We start from the raw sequence: 25501 nt of genomic DNA, 5'->3' as shown, positions 1-25501 counted from the left end.
CTTCCACATCCCCAAGCCCTTAAATGCTCTCCTTCACATCTACACAAGCTTTTGATCACCTGTCTTACGATCTCCTTGCGTGGCGGAGTATCACATTCTGTTTGATGATGTCCCCTTGAAGTTCTGTGGTGTGCTGCTTCCCATTCTGGGAGATTTACAAATACAAAAGGGATGCAGATGCTGGACATCTGAACTGAAATATTAGCAGATCAAACAGCATCTGTGGAGAGAGAAACAGTTTAAAACATTTTCAGGTGGATGATCTTTGAGTACTGATGAAGCCTGAAATGTCTCTGTCCATCCCTGTTGCCTGATCAACAGAGCATTACTGTCATTTTTTTTTTCTTAATTTGTTGGTATCCTGACTGGTTGTGTCTTGGTCTGGTACAGCATTTCGAATGCGCAGAAACATAAGCTGCAGAGAGTAGTGGACTCAGCCCAATACATCATGGGCATATCCCTCCCCACCATTGGTAGTATCTACAAGAGGGGCTGCCTCAAGAAGGCAACATCCATCATCAAAGATCCCTACCATCCGGGCCATGCCATCTTCTCGCAGCTACCATCGGGCAGGAAGTACAGAAGCCTGAAGTCCCACACCACCAGGTTCAAGAACAGCTACAACCATTCGGTTCAAACCAACTAGCACAACCCTAATCACTACAGTTTAGCAACGCTATGACCATTTTGATCACTTTGCACTAAAATGGACTTTTTTTTAATTCTAATTGTGTTCTTTCTTGTAAAAATTGTGTATAATTTATGTTTTTCTTGTGAATTCTGCTTATGTGGTGCTGCCGCAAGTAAGTTTTTCATTGCACTTGTGCATATGACAATAAACTCGACTTGGACTTGGACTTGGGACTGGAACCACTTCGGGAGGCTGAATCCCACATCTATCCTGCCTTTATGCTGCTGAGGATGAATGTGGTGATTCTGCAGTGAGCACTGTCTCAGCAGTGCACCTTTGTAAGCAACAAAAAAACAAGTAGGTGTGATCTTTGTCAAGGAGAGTTGAGGCTGCAATACTATGTAAATAAAAAGTACAAATACTGGAATCAAATCAGGGAGCACCTGTCACAGGGAGAGCAAGAAAAACTTGTCAGGTGTGGACCAGCTCTGTTGAAAGTCAGGGATGTTTTTTTTCCTCTTACTGGAACTGATGTGTTTTTCTGGTGTTTTATTTCTGTCTCCTGTATTTTGATTGACCTTGTATGGTGCTTGACAGATTGAGTTGCTACAATGGGGACATTGACCCGAAACATTAAATCTGTTTCTCTTTCCACAGTTGCTGTCTGACCTGCTGTGCATTTCCAGTACTTTCTGTTTCTATTTCAGATAACAAAGTCATCCTGTCAACAGTAAATTACATTAATAAAGTATCATTAACATGACAGCTGTTCAAGTCACTTCAGAAGCACATAATGAGCAAAAGAAATTCATACTGACTAAAAGGAAGGGGACGTTGCACGGTAGTGTGGTAGTTAGCGTAACGCTTTACAGCGTCAGCGACCCGGGTTCAAATCCCATCGCTGTCTGTAAGGAGTTTGTACGTTCTCCCCTTGTCTGCATGGGTTTCCTCCAGGTGCTCTGATTTCCTCCCACATTCTAAAGGCGTATGGGTTAGGAAGTTGTGGGCATGCTACGTTGGCGCCGGAAGCGTGGCGACACTTGCGGGCTGCCCCCAGAACACTCTACACAAAAAGGATGTATTTCACTGTGTATTTTGATGAACATATGACTAATAAAGATATCTTGTATTGACCCTGCCCCAAGCATCACCACTACCACCTGCTCTGGTCTTGTGGCTGCATTAATTTTTGGAGCTGCACAGTGAACTGCAGGTGGCAAAAACCAAGGCCTTGTTCACTTGCAACCACCTCGGAGCTTTTGTCGTCAACATAGTTTCCGATGTTCTCAGAAGGTCGGTGCCCTGCTCAAATGCTCAAAGAGTAGATGTACCTTAAAGAAGGAGAGAGGGTAGTTGGTTTTATTATTGCCACATGTACTGAGATAGTGAGAAGCTTTGTTTGCATGCCGTTCAAAGCTTTCTACTGTATCTCGGTATATGTGACAATAATAGAGATGGAGGAGTTTAGTGAGCTTGGATAGCTGATGTACAAAAAGCGAATATTGGAGATGTGAAAAAGCTTTGGAGGGTTGTTGTACTGGAGGAGGTACAGAGCTGGAAGAAAAGTAGAACCCAGGGAGGGATCTAACGATGGTTTTGAAATTGCAGAAATTCAGTTACTATCTCAGTTGGTTTAAAAGGCGTTTGTTCTTGTTCCTGTAGGTGGCCATTAAGTCGATCCGCAAAGACAAGATCAAGGATGAGCAGGACCTGGTTCACATCCGCCGGGAGATCGAGATAATGTCATCACTCAGTCACCCACACATCATTAACATCTATGAAGGTAGGCCTGGGCTTTGTGTCTTGTGTTGTCTTATTAATGGAGGCTTGAGGAGACTTTAAGTTCCAAGAATAATTTTCACTCCATCTGTTGACTCCCAAAGAAAACAATGACATTTTTTGTCACACCAATATAGTTGAATAACTGAGGGTTAAATTGTACCTAACTTTCCTGGGAAAATTGACTGCTTAAGATGGTGGGTAGGAAGGACTGCTGGCTAAATTTGGTGGGCCATGCCTCAAAGGAATTAATGCACAGACACCTTTCAGTCCTCTCAATTGGACTGGAAGCAAGTCTGTCAATCCTGAGGAACTGATTGGTCAAGACAACTAAAGGTTGCTTTCTCCTGCATCTGAAGAAGTCATTATCTCCTCCGATATCTTTCAGATGAGCTGCTAGATGTAAACATCTGCTCTCCCTGTTAGATACAAAAGATTGTGTGGCATTATTTCGAAGATAGGGCAAGTTCTCCCCAGTGTCCTGGCCAATATTTATACCTCAATGAACATTTATAAACAGATTATCTGGTCATGAAAACATTGTTGTTTTTGGAATTTTCCTGTGCACAAATTGTCTGCCACGTTTCCTACGTCATAGCAGTGACTGCACACAAAGTGCTTAATTGGCTGTAAAGTTCTTTGAGACATACAGAGGTTGTGAAAAGAGATATTGAACCGCAAGTCTCTGACCTTCTTTCACCAACAAAGGGCCTAATGTCTGTTTCAAATCCCCCTCCTCAGCTCTGGTTTGCTGGTCTCCTACTCCTACACTAGTGTGGGAAGAGGTAGGGGTGGGCTCCTGAACTGACAACCTCCCTGACCAAAGAAGAGGATATTCAGTTCGGGCAGTGTGAATGTCCCCTCAAAGTACAGGCCTTTCTTCGTGTGTGATTCCAGATTGTGAGGGTGAGTCAGTAACTGGTGTACTAGGAGGGGTGACACATCCAGACCAGAACCCAACCCCCATCTAAAGCACATTGCAAACTCCTCTCCACTCCACCCACCTCCCCCTGTGACCCACAGAACCTCCATGCCTTCAGGAGGTAAGGTGGTGCAAATTGAGGAAAACAAATCATTTGCTTTTTCCCACCCTCTGCCCAGCCCCTCCCAAAAACAGTGACTGCAGCCAAAATACTTAGAGTGAGGAGCTCATTGGCTGCTCAAAGTTCACCTGTAATTTTAGACGGTCTGCGTGTGCGTGAGCAATAGCCCATGGGGGGAGATGGATCTGGTTTGTGTAAAGTGTACAGCTGTCTCCAATAGTTCCAATAACTCTTCTGGCAGCCTTCCCATCCTTGATCTTTGAATAAAAATGTTGTATGGGTTTTTTTTAAGCTTTTAAATGGGTTGTAAAGCACACAGCATGGCTTGATTTATGAAGTGCTCCTGAGTCTCTTTAGCAAATAGCCCTCATCGTGGGAGCTGTTGGAAACGCTAGTGGTGACACTTGTGCATGCACGGGGCCACCACCTTGTTCGTCCCCATGTCGTGCTGTAGCGTTGTGGGGGATGGTGTCACCCTCTGTTACATGGTTCCTTCGAAGACACGATGCTACCCCTGGTCTTGGATGAATTGGCTATCCCTCTAGTACCTGTGACCCAAGCACAGGCAAAATTGACCAATACCTTCCCTCCCTGAGCGCAGTTATGTGACTCCCCCATTCGCCCCATGATCCCCTTACCGGCAGGTGCAGACATAGGGGCATTGGAGAAAGACTTGAGATGGAGGGGGAATTTCAATGACCCCCCCCCCCCCAAACCAAATGTTTCCTCATTGAGTGACTAAACTATGCCTTGGGCAAGCATCGCCCGAAGTGACCGCTCTGTTGCTGCACGACGCAGGGAGCAGATGCGTAGCAACGATATGATAAGACCATAAGGTATAGGAGCAGAATTAGGCTATTTAGCTCATCGTGTCTGCTCTGCCAAAAATCATGGCTGATTTTCTTTTAAACCCAATTCTCTCATCTTCTCCTCTGTAACCCTTAACCCCTTTACCAATCAAGAACCTTTCAGTCTCTACCTTAAATGAACCCAGTGACTTGGACTCCACAGCTGTCTGTGGCAACAAATTCCATGGTTTCACCACCCTCTGGCTGAAGAAATTCCTTCTCATCTCAGTTTTAAAGGGGCATCCCTTTATTCTGAGGCTGTGCCCTCTGGTCCGAGACTCTCCCACTACTGGAAACATCCTCTTCGCATCCACTCTATTCAGGCTTTTCAATATTCGGTAGGTTTCAATGAGATCCCCCCCTCATCCTTCTGAACTCCATCGAGTATAGGCCCAGAGCCATCAAACTCTCCTCATATGTAAAGCCTTTCATTCCCGGAATCATTCATGTGAACCTCCTCAGATGCTCTCCAGGGCCAGCACATCTTTCCTTAGATACGGGGCCCAAAATTGCTCACAATATTCCAAATGCATCTCTGTAATCTTGCATGGAGAGAGAGAATAATTTAAACATGTTAAAATGTGCTGCCACTGCTGCACTTTTGATGATTCTTGCCCAGTGAATGTGGCTCCAAAACAATTGGAGATGACAGTGATTGATGTGTACTGGCTGTCCCTGAGTCGGTTGTATCGTGACAAGCTGCAATAAGAAAGTGCCCCCGATTGCATTTCCTTGAATCTCTGAGTGCTTTTGTTGCTATAATGAGGGAACAGGCCTGGCATGAGATCGAAACACGAGCCTTTTCCTTTTCTTTCTCTCTCTCTCTCTCTCTCTCTCTCTTTTGCTGTCTGTTACGGGAAATTCCACAAACCTAATGTTTGTTTGGTGTTTTAACAAAAGACTGGCCAAGAGGAAATTGCTGACCTTCTCCAAGGTTGGAGTGTTTTGTGAATTTTCACATTCTTTCTCGCTAGTATGCATTCCATTGTTCATTATCCCTCCAATCACATAAAGTTCCTATTATTGCCATGACTTCATTGGATGGAAATGAGGAAAGTTTCCATTTGTTTGGGTAATGTCCCCTTTCTCTGCTGTCTGCTCCTTGTCATAAACAAGCCCTCACTTGGCCTATGTCTGACACTTGTGCTTTCTCAGAGTTATTTTGTTCTCCTGACCTGGCTCCCATTTTTTCAAGGCGCTGGTTTATGGTTCTTCTGATGTTGATGGGTCTCCAGCACCACGGCTGAATCTCCAATGTGTGATTCCGCACAGCAAGTAAGAAGGAACTTGCATTGTCACAGTGACTTTTAGTGAGTTCAGGATATCCTGAAGCACTCTACTGCCAATTTAGTCTTTCTGTAGTTACCACACTGATGTAGGAAATGCAGCAACCAATTTCCACACACAAGATCTCTGGAGGTGCTGACTGTCACATGAGGTTTTAAGCCATAGAGTGTTTTCTTGGCTGGATGTGAAAGATTCCATTGTCTCATTATTTGGAAGTGGAGCAGATAAGTTCTCCCCAATACCCTTGCCAATATTATTCCTCAAAGAAAACAGATTTTTAGCTCGTTATCATATTATTCTTTGTGGGAGCTTGCTGTGCACAAACTGGCAGCTGTGTTTCCTACACTACAACAATGACTGCACTTTTTTTAAAAATTGCATTTTTGACTGTGAAGCACATTGGGCATGGGCATAAAGTACTATAGAAATGCACATCTTTTTCCAGGAACAGGTGAATCAAATTGTTGGTTGAGAAACGAATGTTGGTCAGGACATGGGTGGACTTGCCCCACTCACTACCACCGTCCCCCACCTTCCTGGTCATTCATAAGATTAGTGCTTTTAATGTCTACTTCATAAATCAGAAGAGGCCAAGATTTAACACCTTCTGTTAAATCATTCTCATTCGCAAAAAAGATAGGGGGGATATAAATTGGGGAAAGAGCTTGGTACAGGGTAACTTGTACTTCGTTTTGCAAAGGGACATGCAGCTTTGTTCAACTACCATTGAAGTGTAAATGTGTCCTAAACAAGTGCCTGTAATTCTGATGGTTTAGTGGGTCTGAAAGCTGGCAGATCTCTATGGGACCATAAAGTCAACTCCCGTGATTTCCCTGAAAGTGAGGGAGGTGGAACTGCCAAAGTGAATGTATGACAAGGTAAATGAAGGTTTCAACGTAAAAGTGGCATGTTTTTTAACAGTTGACAATTAGCATCCAAGACAAAGCATTCATGTCTCTTCCCCTACAGCACAGTTGACTGAGAGAGTTTTCTGGATTCTCATTGCCTTTGTGCAAGCCGTACCTCTCTGCAACTGTCTGCAGTCTTATTGTGCCTGACCAAAGGATGCTGCTTATTTTCTGTAACAGAAATTGAATTTCATGAAAGTCAAAAACAAAACCTACAGATGCTCAAATCTGGTATTAAATGGAAAGACAAACAGAGTTAAGGTTTCAGGACCAAGACCTTTTGTCAGTTTTAATGATTGAATTTGATGACCATTGGAGAACTCTCATCAGATCCATAGGTTGGAAAGCTTCAGGACCCTACACCCATCTCGTCCTGCCTTCCATGAGCTAGTAGCTACAGGTCATGCAATACAACAAGCAAAATCCTATGACTAGTGAACATGAGTTTAGAGAAAATAATAATTCAGTGTTTGCAACCTTAATGGTCACTCACAACCAGTAAGTTGACCTTTGTTGACCATGAAATCTTCGGGTCTTGTATTACATCAGCAAGGGTTAAATACTTGTCTGTTAGGTTTGCCAGTTTTCTTCCATTGGGTTTCAGCAAGCCAATTTCAGTGGGAAGTATAATTTCACTTTGGCGTGGTGAATACACATTCCCTGTATACTGAGCTTACATTAGGAATAGTCCAACTTTAAATTCTCAGCAATACTTGTGCAATTTTTCTCACTCCCACCCTCCATATCTGTTCCAGGGCTCACTGATGTAGTGCCAGCCATCAACCTGCTTCCCTCTGCATTCCCCAGCTCCCTGCCTTGACCATTGGCAGCTTCAGCAGACTAAATTTCTTTGCCCCTCCACTTTAAGGTGTTCCTAAAGCCACCTTCACCCTTGCCAAAACCTCCTGCTTTGCCTCATTGTCAGATTTGGATTCGAGTATGCTGCAGCGAATCTCCTTGGGACGTGTTGCTATTTTAAAAGCACTGCAAAATTGCAAGTTCTAATTTAACAATGTTCTAATTGACTTGAACCAGTGGATTCCAAACACATGGTGAATGCATTCCACCTGCCTCCCAGTGTAGACACTGAACTTTGCATGTGGATTTTATTTTGATTGTTTGTTTTGCTGTTGAGCTAAAATTAGTGGCTTGCATTTGAATTACGTGATGATGTGGAGAATAATTTCTTCTCTATATATGGAAAAAGGGAGTTTCTTAGCCCTTTGCTCTGTGTTACTGGGAAAATTTTGAGTCACCCACCTTTCATAAACATTATCTGATCATCTTATTGTGTAGTGGAATGTTTATATTTCTAGTTCATGTGAACAACATGGAGAATGCTACAGGGGTGGCGGCTGATTTTGCTTGCAGCCTTGTGATGTGACATAGGTGGGCAGGAAAATATGTAGTAGGCTACCGTAAATATGATCTTACAATGAATTTGAGGAACATCTGCAGTGAGTAAGCAAAGAGCATCTGCAAGTTTTCACTGTAAAACAGGGTCATTTCATTCCCATGTCTGTGCTTTAATTCACTTTTCTTTGCTATTTGACACTGGGGACTATGGACCTTTCCTGTGAAATGGTCATTGGGTGATCTGACATCGCCAGCCCAAGGTGTGATAGCTGCATCTTTATAATTGTCCTTGCCTGGTCTCAGTTGACACAGGCCAGCCTGTGACTTGTGACTGGGTACCAGAGCTGCAGTATGCATTCAGTAGAGAGGGAAGAAGGAAAGGCAATCAGTCAGGTTATTTTCTTTGTTTGTGTTTTAAATGAATGTGGGTTCAATAAAATAGTGATTTTTTTTTTTGTTTTTGTTGCATTTGTTTTCCTGAATTCAGAGATATTTATTGCCTCTTACTGCCTTTTGTGTGTGTGCCTACTTGTGGGCCACTGCACTCAAAGCTAGAGCCAGTCAGAGGAATGCAACTCCTTAACAGGTGGTGACACAAGTAATTACCCCTTTTTTTGAGAGCTCCTCCAATCATTTGACTCCTTTGAATGTGAATCCCTAAACTCCGAGTTTTATTAGTGTCCGATCTTAATGAGGAAAGCATGGGCTGAGTCAGCAAGCATGTTGCAAACAGCTTCAACTTTCTATAAACAAGGACTTCAAATTATTTTACAGTGTTTGAAAACAAGGATAAGATTGTGATCATCATGGAATATGCAAGCAAAGGCGACCTGTATGACTTCATCAATGAGAAGCAGAGCCTGACTGAGCAAGAAGCCCGACACTTTTTTCGGCAGATTGTGTCCGCCATTTATTATTGTCACAAGGTATGATATTGGGCACCATCTGCTATACAGCTTGTCTGTCTGGGTGGGTGGCAGAAAAATTGATTGTCAATGGACTATGCATGCGTTGGAGAGGTTATTAACACTTCACAGTTCTAACAGCTGAATGTAAACTTTGCACATACGTGCGCGCGTGCACACACACACGCTGCACTTTCATTCTCTCTGCCTTGCTCCCTTTCACTTTTTCTCACTCTTGCTGACCCTGTCGACGTTAATTTGCAGATTCAGTCCACAACGTAAAGCTAAATTGTCGAGACAGGAAGGTCTGTGTTTGGAACTATATCCCAGGACCGTGTGCCTCAGAGAGGACGTAACAGAAAGTAAAACCTTAACTGGCATGCAGTGTATTCTAATGAAAATATAATGGGAGCCAGGTTGTTTTGAAACAGTCATCTAAGGTGTAACCAGATTCTTTGTGGATAAAGTCACAGGCTTGAATGATAATATTCTGTTTAAAATAGAATGAGGACTCTAAGCTTGTTAGTAGGTGTGATGCAGGCCTGTATGAATTCCCAGACACCAGCTCTTGCCTCTGGCTGACGTGACTTGATCGTACTGGCAATGATGCATCCAGCTGTTAGGTTTGAGAAGTGTGGGGTCTGGGCATGGGTGAATGGAACAAGGAAAAGAGCGAAGTCCTTGACTGTTCCAGTATCCAAATTCCCCTGAGACCCAGCCCTTTGTACGAGGTCACAGTGTTGTCAAGGTGACGTGTCTGTTCTGAAAGGGAGCAAGCGTAGCAAAGTATTCTCTCTTTTTTTTCCCTTTCTCATGTGTAACCCAAGCCCTATCCTTTTTGGGAGTAATTAGACCGCCAGGAATGCAGCCAAGTTCATTGTCGTGTTGAATGTAAAGCTGAGGAATGCGTGGGAGAGCTGAAATTTTTTTTTGTGTTCCTATTGAAACCTGAGCTGAGAATATCCAAGATCAAGAAATATTTTTTACTTATAATTAAAAAACATTACAGTATTTTCTCCCCTCCACTCCCTCCTGTATCAGGTGTGGTCCAATCTAGATTTCCTTCTTGTGTGAGCCACACAGTTTGTATTGGCAGGATTTTCAACAGTTAAAGGAGTATTTCACCAGAGACCCCCAACACCCCCTCTCACCACATGTGTTTCCCTGTAAAGGTGACTGAGTTGTGATCAGGAATAGGACTCTTGGCAGATTTCCTTGTGCACCCCACCCCCCCCCCCCCCCCCCCAACACCCAGCCCACCCAGGGTGAGTAGGCTGCATAAACTTGACTTGTATTCACTTGAGAGGAGAAGATTGATGGGTGATCTCTTTAAGGTGATTTTAAATGTTAAAGGGATTTGATGGGGTAGGTGCAGGGAAATCATTTCCTCTTCTTGGGAATCGGGAACTTGGCAACATATCTAAGGACCAGGTTGTTAAGGAGGGAGAGGATATTTTCACACTGGATAGTAAAAAAAAAATCAGGAATTCTTCTTGGGAAGACTGAAAATTGGAGATCAGTTTAAGTTTTTAAGACTGCATTTCATAGCTTTTCATTCATCTTGGGCATTAGTATATAGGCCAGAGGTACAGATCGGGTCCAACTTAAGTGAATAGTAAAACAGGTTTGAGGGGCTGAAAGGCCACCTTTTGTTTCCATGTTGCTCTCTAGTACAGAGCAACACAGTGTTTGAAATGTTACCATAATCTGGGCCTTTCCTCCTCCTCCTCCTCCTCTGTTTCAAGAAGATAAAGGGCCAAATCCCCTTCAAGTAATCACGGGCTTTGTGTATCTGCCCCTGCCCATGAGCATGGTATATAAACTTAATAAGTATTTCTTTTAAGAGAAGAGAAAGCCATAAAATCAGAATGTGTTCTATTCCCCCCCCCCCCCCCCCCCAATAGCCCACTTGCAGCCCACGTCAGTTCCTCTCTTGTTTTCTGTAGCATTCTTCATGCAGAAAACACTCCCAGGCATCTGGGTCACTTTAAAATAAAAATAACAAATTGTTACAGATGTCGGCAACCTAACCTATCAAGCTCAAAATAGACAATCATTTCTTATTAGTAGTAGTCCAAACACATTGGTTCACTTTTCCTAATGTGCTACACAGAAGTGGCACTGGGGAGAGGACAGCAGACACACGGCTTAGTTTGTACTTTTTAACTGTGCTCTGCTGGTCCCCATGTGTTCCTTCTGAAGGAGACAGGAGGAGAGAGGGATGGGGAAAGGGGGAGGGGGGAACAAGTGGAATGGAACAGGGAAAGGAGAGAGGAGGACGAGGGAGGGAAGAGGGGAATGGAACAGGGAGGAAGGGGGCAGAAGAGGGATGGAGACACAGGGTGATAAGAGAGGGAGACTGAATGGGATAGGGAGAGATAGAGAGACGGAATGGGATGGGGGGGGGGGGGGAATGGAATAGACTGGTGAGGAGAGGGACAGAATGGGACAAGGGGGATGGAATGGGTTGGGGAAGGGATGGAGACACGGGGATGAGGGAGGGGGGACAGAATAGGATAGGGGGAAGAGGAAGCGATAAGGAAGAGGGAATATTTTTTGTGTGCTGCTTCTTGGCATTTTGGCACTTTTCATTTAGGGAAATACAAGAGAAGATGTCACGTAGGGGGATCTTATGAAGCTGGTTTCTAATTGAGCCTTATTCACAAGCACAGTGACTGCAGGTGGAGAAAAGGGTGGGGAGGGAGGGTGGTGAAGAGGAGGAAAGTATACTAGAGGTGAAAGGTCATTCTCTTGTGCCTCCCACATGCCCTCCACATGAAAGACATGGTTCATTTTCTGGTTCCCTTTCAACTGGACTCAGAGAATGAAACCTTCAGCACTATTATTCAAACACTTTCATTCAAGGGGAACTAAGAATCTTAATGGGCAATTGTTTGGGATTTAGGACCTGGACTCAAAACATACACAATATCAATTAGGCTATGCAGAAAAAACAAGCTGTTGATTCATCGAGAAATTAAACGGTTCAATAGGACTCTCTTAATCCAGTGACTATAAGTACCACTTGGCAGAACGTTACCCGAGATGGACTGTGAGTTTGATTGTCCGCCTGGGTTAATTTTGGCTGAAGCATTGGTGGAAAGAACTGTAGTTACTCTCAGCACCCTGGTAGTAGGGCAGGGAAGTATCTAACTGGAAGAGGTGTGGCACAGCTGGTAGGGCTACTGCCTCACAGCTTCTGTGACCCGGGTTCGATCCTGATCTTGGGTGCCATCTGTGTGGCGTTTGCACATTCTCACTGTGACTGTGTCGGTTTCCTCTGGATGCTCCGGTTTCCTCTGGATGCTCCAGTTTCCTCCCACATACCAAAGAAATGTGGGTTGGTAGGTTATTTGGCTGCTGGAAATCCTCCCTCCTCTGTGGCTGGAGGAATCTGGGAGGAGTTGATGGGAGAATAAAGTGGGATGTTATGTGTAAATGGTACGACTGTTTGCTGGCTGGTACAGATTTCATGGGCTAAAGAGCCTGTTTTTATACTGTTTATGAAATTTTATTGCTCTGAAGTCTTCCTATATCCCTCCCCTCCCCTCTCCACTGTTCTGTCAGAATGAGGCCTGTATGAAAATGTATCGTGTTGCACAAGGACACGGGAAGTGTCAGTTCTGGTTGGGTCCATGTTCTGAAGGTTGTCTCTTGTGACTTCTTTCCCACCAGTCGCCTACGTGTATTTTTTTTTTGGCTATCTCCTTGTTACTGCTGCATCAAATTCCTAGAATTCCCAGCTTTCATGAGGGAATCCAGGGGTGGAGAATAAATGCCAGCCTTGCCAGAATTATGTATTTTGAAAGAAATTGTTATCAATCAACAAAGATTCAAAGAAGTTGGGTTGTTATCCAGGACGTTAATTCCTGGAAGCTCCAGAATGAACCTGGAGCATTGAAAACACTAGGGAAACTGGGATTAGGCTTGGCTGTCCTCCCCTTTGGATCTTCCTACCTTTTCCTGCATTCTGTCCTGAGTGGAGTCTATAAGATGCCAAACTGTAGTCCAGCATGGACCAATGCCTTCAGGAGTAAAGGGAAGAACAGTGTGGGTGGAGGGTCACTACAAATGTGCTGGATGATGGGCCCATCATGTTTGCACTCTGACTACAGCTGGGAAGGATGCCAGCTCTAAAGCTGGACCTCCTCCAACAGGCAGTGGGCAACTGATCCCTTCCCCGGATCTGCTGGTAGATATCCTGAACTTTGGGGGAGGTCCCGGTCTTCATGCCTGTCTGCTCAAGTTTAGCTGGCTGCCTGAATTCGGCAAGCTGAGCACCATGGAGAGTGCACAAGCCAATTAAAGAAGTGTGAACAATTGGACAATGAAGTTATTTCTGTCTCTCCAGGAGCTTGGAGCCCGTCTCAAATTAGAACTGCTCCTCATTCCCAGCAGAGAGGGAGCTGACAATCTGTGCTTGCACTAGCTGTAGTAAAGCCCAGATTAATGCAGAAATGTGTCAAGAGCTTTTTGGAGCTTAACTGAAAATTCATGGACTTGGCTCGGCTTCCTGTTTTTCAGAACGGGATTGTGCATCGGGATCTGAAGCTGGAGAACATCCTGTTAGATGCCACTGGCAATGTCAAGGTGAGAAGCACCCACTTCACCAGGGCTGTATATGTTGGCAATGTTTGCAAGATAAAGGAATTGTAATCTCTTACTTTATACACAGAGGAATCTGTATCTAAAGAGGGTATTGTACCCCAGATTATGTAATGGAACATTAACAATCCCTAAAAATCCCCAAGAAGGGTAAGGTTTTCATTGCTACCCATGGTATATCATTTTTAGTTTGGGGAGGATCCACGTGCAGGATGCTGATCTATTTCACTCGTTGATTCTGCCTCTTCAATGATGCAGCACTCTATTGTTCAATAAGTTCCACTTACATGGCTAAACCTGGTTAAAATAGTAGCTGCTGCCTCCTTGCATCGCCTGCAAACCAATAATGAGATTGTTTTGTGATGGGATCCATAAAATGGCAATGTAACAAACACATATTGTCTCTTAGCAACTGATACAAACACTTGCAAACTCAATCATCCTGATCAGTTACCCAATCTATTCATTTTCCTTTTGTCTAAAAAAATCTCTTCAACGTAATGGCAATTTCACTTCCTCTCTTCACCACCCCCTCCAACTACTAAATCATCCTGTGTATAGATTTATCATTAAGGACCACCTATACAGAGCCTCTGCCCAATTAGAATTAAAACTGTGGTCACAACTGCTTGTTATCAAGGGCTACCTATTGTTAAAGACCACCCAAATTCTCTGCCAAAAGTTGAGTGCTCCAGTTTTCTTTTATAGCCATTGATTTGGTTTGGTTTCTATGTGTGAGTTTGTTTCTGTTCCTCTTTCTCCTTGCCCCCACCTTCTTTCTCAGTTGCTCTGTTGCTATCTCCGTCTTTTGCCCCCTCCCCTCTAAATCTCTCTCCCTCTCCAACATATGAGATAGGAAGAGAAGTAGGCCATTCAGTCCGTCAAGGCTTTTCTGTCATTTAATGGTGATGGCTAATCTGATTGTAACCTCAACCCCACCCTCCAGTCTAACTGCACTAACATCTCATGCCTTGCTTATAAAATATCTATCCAGCTCTGCCTTAAGAATATTCAAAGTATCTGCTTCTGCCATCTTCTAAAGAAGACATTTCCAAAAGCTCAGAACCTTCCTGAGAGGGGAAATAAAGCTTCAACTCTGCCTTAAAGAGTAACCCTTTATTTTTAAACAGTGACCGCTAGTTCTAGATAATCCCACGAGACTAAACATCTTCTCCGCATCCACCCTGTCAAGACACCACAGGATCTTACGCGCGCGTGCGTGTGTGTGTGTGTAAGGAAATTGAGGTCACAGCATCAATTTCCAAGGCCCACCCTTGGAATTGTCCCAGAATCTAGGGAATTTTGGGAAATTAAAAGTGGCTAAAATTGATGTGTTGATTTTAAGACCCTAGAATGAAGTCCATCAGGACTCGGAGTTCCTTCCTCCTTTCCAATTATCCTTATTTACAACTATTTCTGGGATGTTACTTGTAGTGATGTAAAAATTCATCTCTAATCTCCTCATTTTCCATTATCAATTCCCCGGACTTGCTTTTAATAAGACCAATACTCAGTTTGTTAACACCTATTCTTTTCAGTTATCTGCAGAAACTCTTCCCGTCTCTTCATATTTCTGGCTAGCTTTGTCTTGTACTCTAAGTTTTCCTTCCTTATTAATCTTTTCTTTGCATTCTGTCCAGTCTTCTGACCTGCTACCCATCTATGCACAGCAGTGTACTATTTTTCTTTAAGGTTGATTCTATAACTTTTCTTTTTGGTTAACTTCAGGTAGTGGATTCAGATCAACGATTCAGAAACGGCTTCTTCCCCTCTGCCATCAGATTTCTGAACAGTCCATGAATCCATGAACACTACCTGGTTATTCCTTTTGTTTTGCACTATTTATTTTGTAATTTATAGTAATTTTATGTCTTTCCACTGTACTGCTGCTGCAAAACAACAAATTTCACTTCATCTAAGTCAGGGATAATAAACCTGATTCTGATTCAGGATCTCCCCAATGGATCTTTTGTCTTCCTTCTTGTAACAAAGCATCCACTCTGTGTATTCTGAAATACCACCTTAAATGTCTGTCACTGCATCTTGATTTGCAGGTCCCTTAACAAATGGACATGACAGCTAGAACATTATGGGAAAATTGAGAGGCTATCTTCTTTGGGCAATAAAGTAGAGAAGCAGAATATTTTTAATTGTGAGACAATGAATGGTGTTGGTGTTCTGAGAGATCTGGGTGTCCTTGTGCACAAGTAACTGACAATTTAAAATGTAACTACAACAAGGAAAACTGTATGAAGATTTGTCTTATTGGAATTATGTGGACTCCGATAGGATTGCACCTGGAATATGGTGTACAGTCTGACCTCCCTATCTAGGAAAGGATACATTTCTGATGAGGAAATGTAATGAAGATGCACCAGATTGATTCCAGGGATGGGATATTAAGCAGACAAGACCTTTATTACCTATTCTTTGAAACACTAGAGAGTAATCACATTGAAGCATTACTTGACAAGATAGAAGCTGGAATGTTGTTTTCCCTTGGCTGTGGTATCTAGACCAGGATTCATGGTCTCAGCATAAAGGGTCAGTCATTCAGCACTAGGATGAGAAGAAATTTCTTCACCCAGAGGACAGTGAATCTTTTGAAATTCTCCACCCAAGAGGGCTATGGAGGCTTGGTTGCTCGGTATATTCAAGAAACAGATTGATAGGTTTTAGGATATTGGGGAATTGGTACAGTAAAATGGTGTTAAAGGATCAGCTATACTCACTGAATGGTGGAGCAGGCATGAGCTGTTGAATGGCCTCCTCCACCTCTGTTTTGTATGTTCTGATGTACTTTTGCCCTTCAAGTGGAATTCCCCATAACAGAACTAATGTTTGTGTGAGTTGTAACTTTTGCCACTTTGGACATTTTGACCTCTACACGCTCCGAAGCCATTTATATTTTTTCTCTAATCTCGAGGCCCATGACCTTTGCTCAAAGTTCACTCTGCTACTCTATTTACTAGTTAATTTTTAATATGACTTGAAATATAAAAATACTGAAATCTGAGGATGCTGTGAGAGCAGGCAGACTAGATAGAATCTGTGTTTATGGGGGTAATTCATGTTCATAGGTCCCTTCATAAGGCACCATCTTAGAGGTGGAGTGGAGGGAATTTTATCAGTTTCACTATATGACATTTACTGACAGGAATGCTGCCAAAATATCATGAGGCCAAAGGCCTCTTTCTGTGCTCTGACTTCATGAATGGGTTGGAAGGTTTAGGAAGTCCTAATGGCTTACAAAGTAAGAATAGGGCTGTGTATGTTACTGAGCCACACATACCAGAGGTCAAGGTTTGATCCCTGGTCACTGCTGCCAAACTAATCTCAGCTAGAGAATTATAGCCACCTTCACCACTTTCCCCTGGAAAAAGAGGTGGTGATAAGCAGCGTGGGATCCCCCTGCCTACCGACCTCCTGTGACCTGAGAAGAATGAGGAGTGATCTTGTAGAAGTGTATAAAATCATGAGGGGCATAGGTAAGGTGAATGAATGTAGTCTTTTTCCCAAGATTGGAGGATCAAGAAATAGAGGATGTAGGTTTAGGGTGAGAGGGGACATATTTAATAGGAACCTGAGGGGCAACTTTTTCACCCATAGATATGAAATGAGCTGCCAGAGGAAGTGTTTGAGGCAAGTACATTGACAACATTTAAAAGGCACTTGGACAGGTACATGGATAGGAAAAGACTAGAGGGATATGGGTCAAGCTTGGATGGGAATCTTAGTCAGCATGGACCAGTTGGGCCGAACGGGCTGTTTCCATGCTGTATGCTGTATGACGCTATGATATTTCGTGATGAATATGCCAGGTAGAACCTGACTTGGCATCTACTGTCCCCCAATGCGAAAATGACCTTCCGGCCTCAGTTTTCAGGAATTGCCAACAAGGTGTGATCATTCAGGGTGGATGTAGTTGGTGGTGGAACCATAGCAAATGGATAACAATAAGGACCAGCTCTCCCTCCACCCAGTTTATCCAATTAAACCAGTCATAGCTGCTTTTTTAGAAAGTATGAAAGTGAAAAAGAACTGTTCTTGGCCCTGTGCCTGACTAGTGTGTTGGAAACTAGGCCAGAAAGATCCTCTGGGAGCCTGTGGAGTCCAGACCAGGATCTAGCCTCTCCTACTTTCACTTGCTCTGATATATAAAAAAAAACGTAATAACACGCATACCATCTGTCAGTTCCCCTTGGCTTGATCTGATCCAAGCACATAAACCTCCTCCTAAGTAAACATACTGCAATCGCACTGTTTGGTGGTTTAGAGTCCTTTAGCAACCCTGTATACACGTACGTGTTACTTATCACCTACACAAGGTTGACGTTAGAATTTTCAATGCGACTAAGAATTGCAAGAGATGAACTAATGAAGCCTGAACCACGTTGGGATTTCTAACATTCTAATTTTTTCCTTTCCAGATTGCTGATTTTGGTCTCTCCAATTTATACCACCACGACCGTTTCTTACAGACATTCTGCGGTAGCCCCTTGTATGCGTCTCCAGAGATTGTCAATGGGCGCCCCTATCGGGGTCCTGAGGTGAGTGCCCTACCCCTTAATGATTCCTTGGAATAAATCATAGAACAATTGTAGCACAAAAGGAGGCCATTCAGCCTATTGAGCTGTGGTGATACCCAGTAGTGAATTCCCATCAGTCATAGCCTCTCCTCCTCTAACACTGCACCAACGATCTTCCTAAGCTCCCAAACCAATTCTAGAGGAGATCCAAGCTTGAGTAATCCACAACTAGAGGCCATAAAGATGAGCAAATAAAAGGTGTAGGTGTTGGAAGTCTGAGATTAAAAACAGAAAATGAATCATAGAATTATACAGCAGGGAAATGGGCCCTTCAGCCCAACTCATCCACGTCGACCAAGGTGCCTTCTTGAGCTGGTTCCATTTGCCTGCATTTGAGCCATATCATTCTAAATATTTTCTATCCAAGAACCTGTCCAAATGTGTTTTTTTTAAACATAATTGTAAAAACCTTGTGTAACAAAAAAAAACAATGCTGGAAGAACTCAGCAGGCCAGGCAGCATCTGTGGAGAAAAGCAGGCGGTCAACATTTTGGAACTCTTCTTCAGGACTGAAGATAAGTTCAAGATATAGTAAGGAAAAACAGAGCAGTGATAGGTGGACAAAAGAGGGGAGGTGGGGTGGGCACAGGGTGGTGATAGGTAGATACAGGTAAGAGAAAGTGATGGGGAGGAGGGGAGAGCAGATCCACCGGGGGATGGGGCAAAGGTAAGGAGGGGAAAGAAAGGTGGGGTGGGGGGGGGGGGTAGAAAAGAGAGAGGCTAGGATATGTCAGTCCTCTGCCTCCTCCACTGCCAGGAGAATTCCAAGCGCAAACTGGAGGAACAGTAGCTCATTTTCTGTCTTGGAACCTTGCAGCCTAATGGCATGAACATTGAATTCTCCCACTTTAAGTAATCCCCCCACCCATGCCTCTTCTTCCCTATCTTTTTCTCTACCCCCCCCCACCCCCCCTTTTTTTCCTCCTTACCTTTGATCCATCCCCCAGTGGCTCTGCTCTCCCCTCCTCCCCCGCACCTGCCTATCACTATCTCTTACCTGCATCTACCTATCACTACTCTGCTTTTCCCTCCTGTATACTGGGCTTTCCCCCTTTCCTATCTTCAGTCCTGAAGAAGAGTCCTGACCTAAAACGTTGACCGCCTGCTTTTCTCCACGGATGCTGCCTGGCCTGCTGAGTTCCTCCAGCATCATCGTGTTTTTCATCTAGATTCCAGCATCTGCAGTCCTTTGTTTCTCTTGAAAGTGCTGGAAATACTGAGCAGGTGTGACACCATCTGTGGAGAGAGGAAAAGTTAACATTTTAAGATAATATTTTCACCAGACCTTTCTAATGAAACGTTAACTCTATTTCACTATCCACAGTTGCTGCCTGACTTGAGTATTTCCACCATTTTCTGTTTTTAATTATAAGTTATAAACTTGAGTCAAGAATAATTCCAATAAGGAACTGTAGAGAAAATCAGCCCAGTGACTGATTAGAGTATGGACCTCACTACTAAAGAGCATGGATTCATTTGAATGTGAATAAGTATCAAAGAAGAAACGATGTGGTAATAGGATGAGATGAAATAAAATAGGTGGAGGATCATGTGGAGGATAATCATTGGTATAGATTTGATGAGACAAATGGCCTGTTTATGTATTGGAAATTCTATAAAACTATTATTCTATGTGAGCTCAGCTAAGGTTGGAATAGATTCATATTATATAAAGGGCAATCTTGGCTGAATATATATCAATATATTAGATCATATTATAGAGTGTTGGGAAATTAAAGCCAGGGGGCTTTTCCTTTATAAGACAAATGCTGACATTTTACACTTTGTTAGCTTTAAGCAAACCTACTAACCCCTTCTATTAATCCAACTTGATACAACAATTACAACAGTTGGTAGGTGCAGACAAAATAACACTGAAATACCCCTACCCGTGGGTCAACGAGTCTCTTTATGCATGGTTTATACTGAAGATTGCTATTATCTACTTCACAGGGGTTTGAGCTGGGGCTGCAGAGCTGAACAGGGAGGTGTAGTGATCGCACCAAATCTTTTGGGAGGGAATTATACTTGGAAGGGTTTCTTTCATTCACCAAACAACTTAAGTTGGTTTCCAAATTAACAATTATTTTGCTGCTCTTGACAGGTTGACAGCTGGTCCTTGGGTGTACTGCTCTATACTTTGGTCCATGGTACCATGCCTTTTGATGGTCACGATTACAAAAACCTGGTCAAACAGATTACCAATGGTGAATACCGTGAGCCAACCAAACCTTCAGGTAAACAAAGACGTGTGTTCCTTTTGTAACTTACAGGATGTTCCAAGGTTCTATATAACCAATTAAATATCATAGTCATGGATTAATATTGGAAGTATTAATATAGGCAGGCTGTGTTGTTCACAATGGAGGCTTATTGAATTCCTTCGTTTCTGTCAGTATAAGGTTAAGGGGAGACAGAATTTGTTGCCCAGCTAAAATCAGCAACCGTGCCCAGGGCAGGGATTAAACCTTGCACCTTGCACTCAGCACTTTGCCAAAGGTTGGAGTTTCTAATTGATTAGCAGATGAACTAATGTTCACCATTACAGTATTGTTTCCCCAAGTCCTGTTCACCCTTCACACTTGCGACTGCTGGCCTACAGTGATAAATCTCGTGCCCACTAACCCCTCCTGATCACCCAGGGCCGGTGTAATTAATTCTTGCCTTTTTATAATTCCTATCCCTCTGACGTCTCATCTTCTCCCCACCTCTTACCTCTTCCAGCTCTGTTATCTCTTCAAGCCTCGCCACGCCACAGCAAAGGCAATCTGGCCCTCTAATACAGTTTCCTTTACCCAACCATCAGCAACACTGCCTTCAGCTGTCTGGGGCTGAAACTCCAAAACTCCCCGCCTACCCTTCTCTACCTTGCTCTCCTATTGGACAGCTCATTAAAGCCCACATTACCCAAGCATTTTGTCTCCTTTCCTAACTATCTGATACAAATTACAAGTTGATTTTCCTGTGGGGAAAAATCTTGTGTTTGATTGGGTTAATTATATAAATACACAGTATTGGTGGTTGTACGTTAGTCAGAAATCTCCGTGACTGATGTACCTTTGGTGGGTGTTTTGCAGATGCATGTGGGCTGATCCGATGGTTACTGATGGTCAATCCAGACCGTCGAGCCACCATTGAAGATGTTGCCACTCACTGGTGGGTCAACTGGGGCTACAAGACCCAAGTCTGTGAGATGGAGTCGGTGAGGGGCTATGAATCGCCAGTGACCATTACTCTGGACTGGATGCAACGGTCATCTCGCATCGTCTTCGAGAGTGGCTCGAAGGTGCGTTGCTTCTTCAAGCAGCACAGCTCGCCGCTAGAGCGGCAGAGATCACTGAAGAAATCAAAGAAGGAGAATGACATTTCCCACTCCTTGCAGGAAGGGGGGGCTTCAGAAAGCCCAGGCAAGTCGCTACTGAAGAGGCCGAAAGGGATACTAAAGAAAAGGAACAACTATGAGCATCGATCTCACAGCGCGGGCAATGTCAGTCATCCCGCAGAGGAGACTGTGTTTGCTCATATAGACTCGAGCACGTCCACAGCAGAACCCAGCAGACAACAGGACAGCCCAACTGCCCCTGCACCAAAGAAAGGGATATTGAAGAAGCCTGCAAAGAGAGAATCTGGGTATTATTCCTCACCGGAACAGAGTGAGTCAACAGACTTGCTGGACTGTGAGAACTCTGTCTTTGAGACGGCCACTTCTGCAGCCCAGAGTGATGTGTGTGACAGCTCCAAAGACCCTACATCCCGGCGCAAAGGAATCCTCAAAAGGAACGGCAAGTTCTCCTCCAGCAGCACAGACTCTGCGATGGGCAGTGCTACTCTGAAGAGTCTGGGGTCCTTCAACGAGCTGGCCTTTTCTGACATCAGGCTCTCGTCTAATAGGAGCCATCCATCGAGTGCAGTGAGCGAGGACAGCATCCTCTCCTCGGAGTCCTTTGACAGGCTCGACCTACCCGAGAGCCGGCAAGAACGTAGCCAAATGAGGAGCTGTGTCTCCGCCGACGACTTGCTCCACTTGGATGGATCGGAGTCAGACTGCAGGCCACGCCTTTGCAAGATGAAGTGCTTCGCTGACCACTTGGCTGACAGCAACTTCTCCCTCACGGACCTCGATAATGTGACGGAGGTCTACAAAAAGGCTGTGGCAATTTGCAATAAGCTGATCTGAATGGGACAATTTCAGTGGCTGTGTAATCACCCTGAGTCCTAATGACTGTTCTTTATGTGATGTGAGCAGGAAGATTACAGGCCAGATGTACAGTTGAGGTTAGAAAGTTGGGTAAGAGGAAAAGAAAACACAAAAGGAATATCGTAGCTCTAGGATGTGAAGAAAGGTTAGGGAAAGTCGGACAGCCAAGGCATTGTGCAAGGAGATATTTCTTCCTCTGTTAATCCAGCAGAACATTTTGCTTTAACAGATACATAGGATCCCTAAAATGGGATCAGACCCAGTATTGAAGACGTGTGGATCCCTTGCACTGTGAAGCCTGAAAGAGGAGGGAGAAATGTTGTGTAAAGGTGGTTGATAAGATTGTGAATATAAACTAAGAGGTAAGGTTAGGAAGTAACATGCAGGAAAGAAAGAGGGAAGGCTTTCCTTCCCCCCCCCACCCCTTCCCTTACCAAGTAAATGTAAAGGAGGGGAAGTGATTGAGAATTTCCGTGGTAATAAAATACCACCATCTGTTTACTGTGTCAAAATAAAGCTCCATCGACAGCTTGCATTTTCACAATGCATTAGGCTGGTTGAGAATGGCCATGTCACTGGTCAGCTGATGGATACCTTGTGTACTTGCCGTAACTGTGTCTGCCAAAAAAAAATTGAAGTACAGGAAAATTGTACTGAGAGAGAAATGAGTTTACTATTTATGTGTCAGACATGTATATATTTTGCGAGTTAATTTATTTTTATTCTCCCTCTGTCTCAAACTTTTGGTTGTATGTAAATAAATGAAGTCCGAAGATGTTTACTATTATAATGAAGTAGATTTTTTTTCTACTAGTTAATAAAAATGAATATAATCTTCAAGTAGCAATGGAAGCCAGTTGATTAAAGCAAGAAAATTGTGTTTGTTTCCCTGGGGGAAGATTTAACACCAAGATGAGTGTTATTTGACTCATCTTAACGCTGGGCAAGTTTTGGCATTTGAGATACAATCAGAATACTGAAAGTTTATTTTTAATGTTCTGGATTTGGATGTTTGTTTTTTTTTGAGGGAAGTTAAGGGGATAGGGTGTGGGGGAACTGTGGTGTCTCCTCAACATTCCCTTCCAGGAATATGTTGTTGTACTGTTAATTTGTATTCATATGCTGTGGTGTTGCATGCCATTCTGACTGAATGAATGTTATTCTGACTGGTGAATTATTTTTTGAGTGAGTACTTGAATCCCACTTGGGAGTGCTATTGGTTAAAATCCACCATCCCTGACCCCCAACCACCCCCCATTCACGTCAATGTGACTTTAAAAAGCTAGATGTTCAAAATTCAGCATGAATGATCTCACTGAGAGAAGGATCATAAAGTCAGCCTGGGGCAGTGCTCTAATTTCCTTTCTGTTCCCTTGTGAATGTTTTGTGTGTTATGTGAGGCAACCAAGGTTAACTGGACATCATTGCTGTGTCCATTTTCAACTGGCCAGTTCCAGCTCCCTCATGTGAACTCAACAAATGAAGGGCAGACCTGCAGGAGGGGAGTGGGGAAAGGAACAGGCAGAAATTTGACCATGAGCCCCTTTCCCAGTCTGTCCAGTTAACTTTTTACTTTATGATAGAGCAACAGCTTATTTTCTTTGATTTTCGGTAGACCAGTATGGAATTTATTGGGAAAAAAGAATGTCAAAACCCATTTTGATATGTGAATTAATCTCTACAAATAAAAATTTGAACGATGCTGTGATATGCCAATAATTGTCAATTTTGTTTTTGTGCAATGGAGAAATATTGGTGGTCTGGAGTAAAATTGCCTCTTGGTGTTTGCAGAGAGCTGTTGCAATATTATCCAATGTTGTGAGCCCTCCTAGTGGCCATTTCTTTACCACACTCTTGAACCCCTATGAACAGATGATCAGTTTGTTTGGCCCCTTGACAGGAGATGTGAGGTGCTGAGGAGATTTGAAGAGGATAAGCTAACAATTGTAAGGAAAAAGAAATATTTAAAAATCACAATAGCAAAGGCATATAAGCATGATAGTCTATTCAGCCCCACAACTCTGCCTACCATTGTTAGCTTGTAGTGATCTGTCATTTAACATCTCTATAACACTAAGCATCTTTGCCCAGCAAGATATCTGTCAATCTTTGTTGGGAAGATTTTAATCTTCCTGGGAGAGGGAGTTCCAGATTTCCATTACCGTTTGTCTCAGAAATTGCATTCCAACATCACCTCAAGCAGTCTACTCTAATTTTCAGATTACTTTACCCTTATTCTGGACTTGCCACACTTGAAAATAGGGGAGATACTGAGAAATTATCAGTTCCCTCAATCCTCAAGCATAGCAATAAGATTGTTGCTACACAGGACCACACTTTGATGGCTTGTTGCTGAGCCAGCTTGGCTTGGATTGAAGTAACCCCAATCACTGGCATGAAGGGGAAGGGGGATTTATTACTTAAGGTCAGCTGATTGCACCGCCCCCCCCCCCCCCCACACTTCACTTCCTGGAAGGTGTAGTTAGGGGTGAGGACAGGATACCTTGGCTGTGCTACTAAAGCCCAACATCCAGACGCAAACTTAAAAATGATTATTTGAGCAAGATCTTGAGGGCCATATTGGCATCCATCCATTGCTGGGGTTTGATCCTACATCTTCAAGCAAAGAGCAGGACCATTTAAAAAAAAAATTGGAGGGAGAATAGAGTGATCATGTTTATACCAATATTTCTCACCCTGCATGCTTTATGAGACCCGCTTGTGCCCCAGCTGCAGAAGTTGAAACTCCTGGGGCAATGCGATACATTGCCTTGTTGCCTACTTGCTGTGGATTACATGCTTTGTACATGTGTTCCTTGAATTACTGAGTAATTTGTATCAAACAGAATGTCAGACTGAAGAAATCTGTGATTTGTTTTTGTTGTAAATTGCTAATTTATTTTTTTTTAGATGGTTAAAATCCATTTGCCACAATAAAAGATATTGCCTTAAATCTGATTATTTTTCTCTTTTTATTAAAGTGTAGGAAATGGTATTTCAGTAACCAGGTTATGTACATAGTATATGGCAAGTGTGGAACCTTACTGAGGTTGTGCTCCGTAGAATGAAACCTCCTTTGCCTCAGCATGGTTAGTGACTAGGAGGAGACTTGTGAATACCTATCACCATATCCTTTATTCTCTATCCTGAATTTCCTGTTAAATCCATCCTCAATTTCTTCTTGCCTTAGCAAATTTCACTCTCTTGAGGAAAGAAGCTTTTCCTGAATCTTTTGAAACAGTGACCATCTGCCTATGATCCTCAATTTTTGCTTCACTAGTAGGAACATGTACTCTACATCTACCCAATAAGTCCCTCATAACTTATAAGGAATGCTATGGACTCATGAATT

At 43.3% G+C, this 25501-nt stretch overlaps 1 protein-coding gene across 1 annotated transcript in view; it reads left to right on the top strand.

Moving 5' to 3' along the window:
- The window catches only part of nuak2 (NUAK family, SNF1-like kinase, 2), a 40989-nt gene extending 15887 nt beyond the window's left edge, over positions 1–25102 (top strand). Inside the window, exons 2-7 of the mRNA XM_052034938.1 lie at positions 2294–2414; positions 8627–8778; positions 13282–13347; positions 17793–17912; positions 20056–20188; positions 21029–25102. Of these exons, the coding sequence (XP_051890898.1) occupies positions 2294–2414; positions 8627–8778; positions 13282–13347; positions 17793–17912; positions 20056–20188; positions 21029–22128 (1692 nt within the window). The 3' untranslated portion in view covers positions 22129–25102. The remainder of the gene's footprint in view (positions 1–2293; positions 2415–8626; positions 8779–13281; positions 13348–17792; positions 17913–20055; positions 20189–21028) is intronic.
- Positions 25103–25501: the final 399 nt, after the last annotated feature.

The sequence above is a fragment of the Pristis pectinata genome, chromosome 20 (assembly GCF_009764475.1).
Source record: "Pristis pectinata isolate sPriPec2 chromosome 20, sPriPec2.1.pri, whole genome shotgun sequence".
In the NCBI taxonomy this organism is placed as follows: Eukaryota; Metazoa; Chordata; class Chondrichthyes; order Rhinopristiformes; family Pristidae; genus Pristis; species Pristis pectinata.
This window is presented reverse-complemented; position numbering and strand designations above follow the sequence as displayed.